Genomic DNA, 12,487 nt, shown 5'->3' on the forward strand with positions numbered 1-12,487 from the left:
ACTCGGCCAGCAACGCCTGCAAAGAGCTGGCCTTATTCCTGACCACCGGCATCGTGGTGTCCGCCTTCGGGCTGCCCATCATATTCGCCCGCGCTGATGTGGTAAATATCAACATGACACACTGTTTGTCTCTTCATCAGGTTTGTAGAAATGTAGCACTGCATCAGTGTCTCAGCAATGGATGCTCTGCAGTGAATGGGTGCCGTCAGAATGAGAGCTGATAAAAACAACACAATAATCCACAAGTAATCCACAGCACTCCAGTCCATCAGTTAACATCTGGAGAAGACAAAAGATGAAACACATCCAGCATTAAGATGTTTTTAACTCAAATACATAGAGTCTATAATCCATAATAACACTTCCTCCAGTGAAAAAGTGTTCTGGTGTGAATCAGGAGAGAAATCTGCACAGATCAAGCAGCATTTAAACAGCTCTAAACAAATATGTGACTGGATTCTGATGTGAGAGACAACAGCAGATGCACTTTTTCACTGGAGGAAGTGTTATTATGGATTATAGACTCTATGTATTTGAGTTAAAAACGTCTTAATGCTGGATGTGTTTCATCTTTTGTCTTCTCCAGATGTTCACTGATGGACTGGAGTGCTGTGGATTACTTGTGGATTATTGTGATGTTTTTATCAGCTGTTTGGACTCTCATTCTGACGGCACCCATTCACTGCAGAGCATCCATTGATGAGACACTGATGCAGTGCTACATTTCTACAAACCTGATGAAGAAACACACTCATCCTGATCTTGGATGAACTGAGAGGGGAAACAGTTTAATTAATCGTGTGATGAAACCGAAAGCGATCTGATGATTTGAGCGCAGTAAGAGCAGCACTGATTTTGTCTTTTTAAACACGAAGTGATCAGATTGATTTCCAGACGGTTGACTGAATAATTGATGTCCACAGATGGCCTGGGGAGCCTGTGCTCTGGTTCTGACGGGAAACATCGTGATCTTCGCCACCATCCTGGGCTTCTTCCTGGTGTTCGGCTCGAATGATGACTTCAGCTGGCAGCAGTGGTGAAGCAGGACTCTTTCCCTCGATGCAGCGTCCCCGCAGCTCATCTCACCCTGACATGATTGTTTTTATTTATAATTGCCGCCCACTGACAGAAGCAGGAATCCAGTGCAATAATTGTTGATTTTAGCTCGCTCTGACCTCAGCTAGACGTTCTTTTGTGTCCTTTCTATGAGTTCTCACTAACCGTTTTTCTGCTGCTTGATGTCTTTCTGTTACCGGCTTTGCTCTTCAGAGTTTATTTATTTGTTCTTGTTTTCTGATGATCGTATTAAACGTGACATCGTAGACTGACGCACATTATGTTGTTTTGGATTATTGTGTTTGTTTGTTTTTATTGCATAGCGATGCGTTTGGCATTTTAAAAAGCACAGACGTTTCCTGCAAAGGTTTCTTTTAACCACATCTGTGTCCCTGCAGCACAGAAGCAGTCATCAGTAGCACAGGTATATTTGTAACAATAGACAACAATACATTGTATGGATCACAATTATACATTTCTCTTTTATGACAAAAATCATTAGGATATTAAGTAAAGATCATCTTCCATGAAGATATTCTGTAAATTTCCTACCATAAATATATCAAAACTTAATTATTGATTAGTAATATGCATTGCTAAGAACTTCATTTGAACAACTTTAAAGATGATTTTCTCAATATTTAGATTTTTTTGCTCCCTCAGATTCCAGATTTTCAAATAGTTGTATCTCAGACAAATATTGTCCTCCTAACAAACCACACATCAATGGAGAGATGATTTATTCTTATTAAAGCTTATGACTGGTTTTGTGCTCCAGGGTCACACGTGCAGAAAAGCTCATCAGCTCTCTATCAACATGCAGATGAAACGCAGATCAAGCTCATATTCATGGTTTAAGGTGTACGTTCAAAAATAAAGAGAATCCTCAGTTTCTATAAACCTGCAGAACTAATGCAGAATCAGACGCTCGCTGTGTGACGGGAGTTTAAAGCCAACATGAAAAATCCTATTTTTTCAAGTAGTTCCTGATCAAATCAAGTCTTATCCTACACTTGTTTCATGATGAGTTCTGTTACACATTAGCATGGAAGCCTGTTTGTGTCACACAGTTTAAAAATAACAGAGTAATTGTGACTTTTATCAAACAGTTCTGACTTCTTCCCCAAAACTGTAAGATACAAACCCAGAATTACGAGAAAACAGTCAGTTTATATCTCACAGGTCTGACTTTTTTGCTCTGAATTGTGAGAAACAAAGCTTGTATTGTGTGAGAAAAAGTCTCAGTTACCTGTTTGTGTTTTTTATTCTGAGGTGGAAACGATCTTGCATTTATTTGTGTTTAACTGCGGTGTCATGTTGACTTTAAAGCTCTGTTATTTTATATCTCACTGTTTGTGCAGAAACAGCACAGCTAACATTGTGACTTTTTCCTCTTCTTCTTCTTCTTCTTTTTTTTTTTTTTTTTTAAATAAACAGCATTTTTGACAAAAACAATTTTATTTGTTGTCATTGCAGCTGATGTACTGTGGAAAAAAAGTGGTTTATAATTGTTTTTTTTTCTTGTGCATTTCAGAAACCATTACATTATATAGAATGTTAAGTAAACAAATGATTTTGAAATACTCAAATAGTCTTTTCATGTAAAACATACTCCAATCTTTATTTGCAATTGATTATTATTATTATTTTTTTTAATAATGAGACTAATTCTCATTATTCTCAAAGGTAATTAATTCGATTCTTATCAATGTAGTTCAAAGTTGTTGTTTTTAATTTAAATCAGCATTAAGGCAGTGCAACAGATATTACCATCATGTATAAATACTTCAAATAATATATATGAATATTTTCTTAAATCATGATTGTGATTATTTGGTGGTTAAATGTGTCTAATGCAATGCAAAGAAATCTGGCAACACTACAATACGGTTCAAATTCTTGACATGAGCTAACATCAGATCGGAACTTCGGAGCACGCACTGATAAACTTTTTTCTGATTTATTTATTTTTATTATACAATACCAAGAATTAAAACATTAGCCTACAGTTATGAAAACAAATCAAAGAAAATATACACAAATACAAATCACTTAAGAAAATTAACCATGCTTTTATTATAGTAAAAGTGTAGAAGCCTAACCATGTTTGTTTTTGTTTTTTTTTTCATTTTTATAACCACAGTTTTACTATAAATACCATGGTTAATTTGTGGTTACTATGGTTGATGGTGTCTAGATCAACTTTAAATAAAAAAAAAGAGTGATTCAGAGCTGGATTTTTATGTATACAAAATTTAGGAAACATAAATGAACTAAATTACATTTGACTTACATTTACTTTATTTTCTTTTGAGTAGTCAAACAATCCAAAGAAAACATATTTAGAAACTGCTGCTGTAATGTTGTTTGTTTTATATAAACAAAATTGTATAACTATTGTCTGAAGAATATGCTAACGTAAAAAGCTCTCTATGAATTAAGAGTATGTTTTCACTTTTTTTGTATATTTTATTTTGTATATTTTATGTATATTTTATTTTATTTTATTTATTTGTTTATTTTTATTTTGTATATTTTATGTGTATATATATATATATATATATATATATATATATATATATATATTATATATATATTATATTAAATGTATTTTATTTTATTTATTTGTTTATTTTTATTTTGTAATTTTAATTTAATGCTATTATTTAATTAATTTTTATGTTATTTTAATTTATGCATTACTCTATGATTTTTCTGGTTTCCTCACAGGTGGAAAGTCTGTATGAAGACCTGCTCAGACTCACCACAGCAGGTGTGTCTGAATGAGAACACCACGAACTGTTATTGTTTATATATGAAGCTTCACACATGCTTCACGCAGCCTGTTTTAATGTGTATTTGGTTTGGTCGGGCCAGTGGGCAGCAGATGTGACCTCAAACCACACACTGATTTAAACTGACCCATGAAAAATCCCTAAACCTGTGGTTCTGTTGAAATCCCTGTTATTGAATATGCAAGGTTTATGACAGAAGAGAGCTGTTCAGAGTTCTTCACCTTGTTCTGTGGTCCAGTTTTATTTGTTTTGCTGTTTGTGCTTCAGGGTCAGCAGAATCACAATAAATGTTATGCAGTTTATTCCAGTTTTATGTGCATATATCTAGCAAATCACATTGTATTGTATGCACCCATTGGCTGAAGTTCTTTTGAACTGCATGTTGTTAGAGGCTGTGAGAGTGTTTAGACACTAGATGGAGATGTTCTACCACTGACCGTCATATCAAACCTCCAGTCAAGACACAGCTGGAATGTGTTTCACATCTTTCTGAACTACAGACACAACTCGACCTCTGCAGAGCTGGAGCTCTTGACTGAAGCAGAAGAAGTAAATGTCCTCCGATCCACCTCGACTCTGTCTGACCTCAGAAATGTGTTTCCCAGTGATCCATGACACCAAGACTGCTGTGATATGAGCCGTGCTGGACGTCAGTGCACTCCTCCTGCAAATCTGTCGACGCTCACATCAGACCTTCAGAGTCACAAATATTTGTACTCAAACTGTATGAGACTGCTGCTGATGAGTCAATATCTGCAACATCACTCACATTAATCTAGTCCTCTGATATTCCTCTCTTAGGAGTCATACTTGGCAGTCAAAATCAAAGACAATAAGCATATATATATATATATATATATATATATATATAAAAATTAACATATTATATTTGACTATAATAATAATGTAATATATACAGTACAGACCAAAAGTTTGGAAACATATATATATATATATATATACATACAAAAAACATACAAAAATTACTAAAACAAATGTTTTTTGAAAGAAGTCTCTTCTGCTTTATTTTATTTCATCAAGCCTGCATTTATTTGATCAAAAATACAAAAAAAAAATGTAATATTGTGAAATATTATTACAATTTAAAATAATTATACTTTAAATTATCATTTATTTCTGTGATGCAAAGCTGAATTTTTAGGATCATTATCACATGATCCTTTAGAAATCATTCTAATATGATGATTCATTATCAAAGTTGGAAACAGTTCTGCTGCTTAATATTTTTTCAGAACATGTGATACTTTTTTAGGATACTTTGATGAATAAAAAATAAAAAAAAAAATAAAAAAAGAAGCTATGTTTTTAAAATATGAATATTTTGTAATAACAATATACACTACTGGTCAGTAATTTGGGGTCAGTAATTTTTTTTTTCTTTCTTTTTTTTAATTAAATCAATACTTTTATTCAGGCAAGGATGTGTTAAATTGATAAAAAGTGATAGTAAAGAAAATATATTATTAGAATATATATTATTAGAATTTTTTTTTTTTTTTTTGAATAAATGCAGTTCTTTTTTAAACCTTTTATTCATCAAATATATTAGACAGCAGAACTGTTTCCAACACTCATAATAAATCAGAATATTAGAATGATTTCTAAATGATCATGTGATAGACTGGATGTTACATGTGACACTGAAGGCTGGAGTAATGATGCTGAAAATTCAGCTTTGCATCACAGGAATAAATTATTTTTTTAAAGTAAGTAAGTAAGTAAGTAAGTAAAATTTATTTGTATAGCACATTTCACAGATAAAAATCACAAAGTGCTTCACAACAATAGGTAGAATCCACAACACTTATAAATACATTACAGCACATAATCAAAATAAACAAAAGTACATATAAGGCCACCCTACAGTCTAGTTAAAAGCCTCTTTAAAAAGAAGAGTTTTAAACTGGGTTTTAAAATTTTCCACAGAATCCAAGCAGCGTATGGAAGGAGGCAAAGCGTTCCACAACCGAGGTGCCACAACTTGAAACGAACGGTCCCCTCTAGTTTTAAAATGTGTATGGGGGGCAACTAAAAATCTCTGACCTGTTGATCTCAGACTACGTGAGGACGTACGCAGCTGTATCAGGTCAGAGATGTATGGGGGCGCCTGTCCTTGTAAGGCTCTAAAAGTTAGAACCAAAATTTTAAAGTGCATTCTAAATTTCACTGGTAGCCAATGAAGAGAAGCTAAAATAGGAGTAATATGTGCCCTTTTACTCGTGTGGGTTAAAAGCCTAGCAGCAGAATTTTGAACAGTCTGGAGACGACAAAGATCCTTCCTATTAAGGCAAATAAAAAGACTGTTACAATAGTCTAAACGAGACGAAATAAAAGCATGAATAATCATCTCCAACTCGACCTTTGACACCAGGGCTCTTATCTTAGAAATGTTCCTTAATTAAAAGAAACAGTTTTGAATAAGTTGCTTCGAGTGTTTCTCCAGAGACATGACCGCATCAAAAACAACACCTAAGCTCCTGAGACTCGGCTGAACAGACGAACCTAAGGCACCGATATGTTGTTTTATCTGAGGGATGCTCTGCTCAGGAGCAATGATTAAGGTTTCAGTCTTGGCTGAGTTCAGTATTAAAAAAGTTATCGTTTAAAAACCACTTCTTAATCTTACTCAAACAGTTGATTAAAGATGACAATTTATATAACTCAGTAGGCTTGAAAGAACAGTATAACTGAATGTCATCTGCATACAAGTGATAAGAGACATCCTGAAACTGGCTAATTATCTGTCCTAGAGGAAGTATATACAGAAGGAAAATAATCGGTCCCAGGACAGAACCCTGAGGAACACCACTCGACAAACCTACAGTATCTGACATAATCTGATTTATAAAAACACTAAAACTTCTACCGGTAAGGTAAGATGAGAACCATTTTAAAACTGATCCAGATATCCCTAATAGATCCTGAAGTTTATCAAGCATAATATTGTGATCAATAGTGTCAAAGGCAGATGTAAGGTCCAATAAAACTAACACTGTATGCTTCCCAGAATCAGCTGACATCAAAATATCACTTGAGACCTTCACCAGTGCAGTTTCCGTAGAATGTTTTTTACGAAACCCTGACTGATATTTGTCAAAAATATAATTTATCTCTAAGAAAGTATTAAGCTGCTCTGCTACCACTTTCTCAAGAATCTTAGCCATAAAAGGAAGTTTAGATATAGGCCTATAATTTATGGGTTTCAATGGGTCTAAACTGGGCTTTTTAAGAACAGGTTCAACAATAGCATGTTTAAAAAAGTCAGGAACCACACCAGTTAAAAGAGAGGTATTGATCATTTCTACAACACAGGGGCCAATACTATCAAAAACCTGCTTAAACAGCGAAGGCGGGAGAACATCACTATGGCCATAAGAGGGCTTCAACTTATCTAGCAGAGTGGTAACATCATGTAATGTCACTAGTTTAAAGGAGAAACACGGATGGGAAAGAGCAAAAGTGCAAGCCTTATGTGCAGGATGAGGTAAAATACTAGCTCTGATATCCTTAATTTTCTCAACAAAGAAGTCAAGGAATACATTACTTTTTGGCAGAGAGAGCACCGCAATTGGAGAAACAGATGGCGAAACAATAGAATTAATGGTATCAAACAAGAATTTGGAGTTTTTCTTATTAAAGGATATTAGCTGAGAGAAGTAGTTAGTTCTAGCACTTTTCAGGAGTTCATTTAGAGAAGTAGTTAATTCCCTAAGATAAAGCCTGTGAACTTCAAGTTTAGTTGTTTTCCATAAGCGCTCTATTTTCCTATTTGAAGTATATTCAAATAGAAAACTATTATTTTAAATTGTAATAATATTTCACAATATTACTGTTTTTTTCTGTATTTTTAATCAAATAAATGCAGCCTTGATGAGCAGAAGAGACTTCTTTCAAAAACATTAAAAATAGTAATGTTTCCAAACTTTTGGTCTGTACTGTATATATATAAAAGTTAACAAGTTTCACATCATTAAATTTTTTTTTCTTTTTTTTTTTTTAAAATCGAAGATTATGCAAATGAGAACATATCACTTATGTTTTTATATAAAGGACAATGTGCAGTCAGTTGGTCAGCATCACTAAAACTCAGGGTCTTGTATCACCCTGAAGGGGTTTATATGGTCAAAATGATCAGCTGAACGTACATGATCCCACTTATGGCTGCTAATACCAAATTCAAACACAGACATGAGATATTGATTTTTTTTATTTTGTAGAAAGTAGTGTGGATAAGTGTACTTTATTTTGAAGCATCAACTAGTTATGTGGAGGAACATGATATTGGTGGTAACGTGAGTTGTGCGCAGATGAATCTGATGTTTTGAGTCACGCCGCTGTGATCTTGATTACAGATGAATGCAAATGTCACTAACAACATCAAAACTCCAACACGGAAAGATGGATATCCGCCGGATATATCTTATGAGCAGGGAAGAGCTTATATGCAGTTGTTGTTCTGACTTTTAAACAAAGTGGTAACTGGTTTAGAGTTGCCATTGTTTTAAGAGCATAAACAGCGAATGTGAATCTATGTTGATTCATGTTTTATTACAGGCTTCAAGTTCCTTTTTTCGCTTTTAAACTCTTTATCATTTTGAGGTTCAAGCTGTTGTGGCTTCAAGCTTCTTTCACTGCATATAGTAGCCTGACCTTCTTTCCTTTATTTACAGATATGCAGTGTTGGGGAGTAACTAGTTACATGTAACAGCGTTACGTAGTTTAAAATAAATGTAACTGTAATTTGTTACAGTTACTGAGAAACAATGTGTAATTAAATTACAGTTACTTATGAAAATGTTAACAATTACAAAAGGAGTTACATTTGAATATTTTCAAACACATACAGATTTGATTGATTTCTTTCCCGAATTGCACTGACTGCTCAGTTTAGGACACAGAATTGGACAGATGCTTATTCAGTCAATAACAGTTTTCTTGTTATGATATTAAATCTAGTTAACCTCAGAATGATTCCAAAGTAAAAGGCAGTGCTAAAGACTGATTTTGTGGTGGCTGTGTTTTAAAAATTTAGAAATTTAGAAAAGTAATCACAATCAGTTACATTACTTTAATACAGTAATTGAAATAGTTACACATCACATTTTAAATAGGGTAACTTGTAATCTGTAACTGATTACATTTCCAAAGTAACCATCACAACACCGCTGATATGTAGCCCAAGTATGCAGTTTTCCCGGGAAATTTGTCCTGACAACTCTAGCGATTTTGAATAAGATAAACACGCTAAGATGATTTATTCTGTTTATTATTTACATTTTGTTAATTTCAAACAGAAAAAAACATAATTAGGCCTAGCTTCGATTTGCTCAGACTGTTTGCTTTCTTCACACTTGATTATTATAAAATAATAAAATTGTAAATAGTTTCACTGCTTTATTCTTGCTTATGTAGCATTGGGTTTACTACCAAAACTTTAAATGCAACTGCTTTCCAAAGGGACGAGTAGCTTTGAAAAACAAAATGCACTATAGCTGAACCTGCTTTACATTTACAGTTAGATGCAGGAACTGTGTGTGAGCTCAGGGTTTGTGAGGGTTTTCATGAGACGCAGGGAGTCTGGACGCCTCTTACCGTCATTACGTAGGAAAACAGACGCGACTGAACGTCTGACTGATTTCCCTGGTGATGTCAGGGGTTTTCAAAGTCTCTTGTGTTTAGGGAACAGGCCTTTTGTATATGATTCAAAAACATTATTATGGAGAGCTGTTTCCACATGCTTATATCAATAATACAGCTGCCATCTCAAACAGATGTTTGGAGCGAGTCCTCCGATCGGATTAGTGAGTCACACTCTTGTGATGTTGCCATGGAGACGTGGGTCCCGGACCCCTGCTGACAGTCGACAGAACTTCAGCGCAGCTGCTGTATTCTGACTGCGTTCTTAGTGCTTTTTATTTATTTTTTTAATGAATGCTAAAGACGCAGCATAATTTGTTAAACTATAGGCCATACAGATAAAACAAGACATCTAAACACAACATACTATATAAGTATGTGTTTATACACACACACACACACACACACACACACACACACACACACACCCACATATACAGTTGTGTTCATAATATGCAAATATGTTAATAATTTTAACTCAATAAGAGAGATCATGAAAATTGCATGTTATTTTTTTTCAGTAGGTCTCTCCTGAATAAGCTATTTCACATAACAGCTGTTTATAAATACTCTGCAAAACAAAATAATAACTGAATTCATTCAAAATGACATCGTTCAAAAGTTTACATACCCTTGAATCTTAATACTGTGTGTCATTTCCTGGAGGATCCACAGTTTTTTTTTAGTGATAGTTGTTCACGAGTCCCTCGTTGGTCCTGAACAGTTCACCTGCCTGCTGTTCTTCAGAAAAATCTTCCAGCTTCTGCTCATTCTTTGGTTTTCCAGCATCTTCTGCATATTTGAACCCTTTCCAACACTGACTGTGTGGTTTTTTGAGATTCATCTTTTCACTCTGAGGACAATTGAGGGACTCACACACAACTATCAGAAAAGGTGAAAACATTTACTGATGCTCCAGAAGGAAACACAATGCATTAAGAGCCGGGGGATGTAAACTTTTGAACTTAAAAATATTGGCATTTTGTATATTCTGCAAAGGGCATGTAAATTTAAGAGCACAACTAAAAAAAAAAAACTTTTGATAAACGTTTTTTTTTTTTTTTTTGATAACTGGATAGAAGCGTCTGCAAAATGACTAAATGTAAATGTAAATATATATAAATAAATAAATATATATATAATACACAACACAACACAAAAAAAACACACACACACACACACACACACACACACATTTGTATATATTAAGTCTCACAATTGTACTTTTTTTATTAGTTTTTAACTATTTAGTAAATATTATTGTATAAATAGATTTTTTTTTAAATCAATGAATACTTTTAAGACAGTCAGTAGACAAAGAATGCAATCATAAAGACCTTAAAACTTAGTTTAGAATGACTCTTAGAATTAGAACTTAGTTTTTATGTATATGAAATTTACTAAACAAAATCACAAGATTCACCATAAAATTAACAGATATATCTGTTGATTCAAAATATATTAAAACATCTTTGAAAGTTTTATCAACATTGTGTCCTCATTTCTTTAGGATTATTGATTAATTAATTTTGAATAAAATTTTTCATAAAGTTTAAAAATGACAGGATGTGTCATTGCATAGTGTCATTAGATAATCAGTGTTGACATGACATCAGTTTACTTACAGTAAAAATAGAAATAAATGAGTTTAGTCTGATGCTGATGCATGTATGCAAACACAAACAGGGTGTGCACTGGAAGTAATGGAAGTAGGAGTATGTAGCTCAGGAGGCTTTCTGATTGGTTGATTAGTTGAACACTCAGCCAATGAGAATGTGTCAGAGATTATTGTGTTCAGCTGTGCTGCTGGAGACGGAGACTTTAAAGGTTGTGTGTCGCTCACTGTTGAGTCTTTTGCTTGCTTTGTTTTCCCTTTTGCAAGTATTATAATTCCCTTTTTGTTTTCTAGTGGTGTTTTGCTGCCACAACTCCTTAAAGAAATGAATCCGTGGGAAATGAGAAGTTGAAAGTGGATTTTGGAATTGACACAAAGGGAACAAAAACTCAGAACAGACACAAATCATGTCAGAATGACCAGATATAGAGTTTCCCTCCTTTTAATTTTTTTTGAAGAAGCATGAATTTTATGAAAATATAAGTGCAGTCTGTGTGTTGAGCAGTTCAGGCAGAATTACAGAAGTTCAGATCAAACCCAGATCTCCGTGTTTGAGGAAAATCAACATCTGCACAAACTCTGATCAGAGCAGATGATGTTTGGAAGTGACCTACACAAACTTGTGCTTGAGAAGCTGTGCAGTGTTATCTGCGTGTGTGTGATATTTATTGTAGATGTGTATTGTTCGTTGACCGTCCCTCACTTGAAAACACAAGTTCTTCACTCCAAGAGTTTTTGACTCTAACACAATCAAGAACAAAATCACAAAATGTGCACAAATTACAATCATCCACCAGTGATGGAGAGTTTATGGAATGTGCTGATATTTGTGTTTGTGAAATATTCTGGCGTTTTGTTCATTGATGGTGATTATGTAGTGTGTTCTGTCAGATGTCTGCACTGAAGCAGTTTAATTAAACCATGTTGCTCTGTGACTCCGAGAAATCCAGCTTTTCCTTCCATCTTGGGACATCTCCATCTCAGTGGATACAACATTTGAACCTGAACTTTTGTAACACTGATCAACAGAAAATCTATTTCATTATTACTTTCTAGGGACGTAACGATGCGCCGCGAGCCAGTTGAAAATTGATACAAAGATGTGACGAATCAAATCAGTTGAGATGTTAAATGTATCGTGTTGCATAGGTTTTCTTTCCATTTTTCCTTTGTATACCCTAGTGAAAAATATATATATATACTTAAATGTATTTTAAATAATTTATTTCATGCTAAGTATACTAAAAATAAATTTTCATATTTATGTACTTGATAAACTGCCCTGCAATTGTACTTTTAGTATACTAAACTGGTATATGTAAAGTCTGCTAAATTGGAACTACTAATTTTGTACTTAATGCAC

The 12,487-nt window shown here is 33.9% G+C and overlaps 1 protein-coding gene across 1 annotated transcript in view; it reads left to right on the forward strand.

Moving 5' to 3' along the window:
* LOC109088972 (leptin receptor overlapping transcript-like 1) overlaps positions 1–1,332 on the forward strand; it is a 5,457-nt gene extending 4,125 nt beyond the window's left edge. Inside the window, exons 3-4 of the mRNA XM_042738716.1 lie at positions 1–101; positions 924–1,332. The exon at positions 1–101 is cut by the window's left edge and continues 86 nt beyond it. Of these exons, the coding sequence (XP_042594650.1) occupies positions 1–101; positions 924–1,040 (218 nt within the window). The 3' untranslated portion in view covers positions 1,041–1,332. The remainder of the gene's footprint in view (positions 102–923) is intronic.
* The last annotated feature ends 11,155 nt before the right edge of the window (positions 1,333–12,487 follow it).

Source organism: Cyprinus carpio, chromosome B14 (genome assembly GCF_018340385.1).
Source record: "Cyprinus carpio isolate SPL01 chromosome B14, ASM1834038v1, whole genome shotgun sequence".
In the NCBI taxonomy this organism is placed as follows: Eukaryota; Metazoa; Chordata; class Actinopteri; order Cypriniformes; family Cyprinidae; genus Cyprinus; species Cyprinus carpio.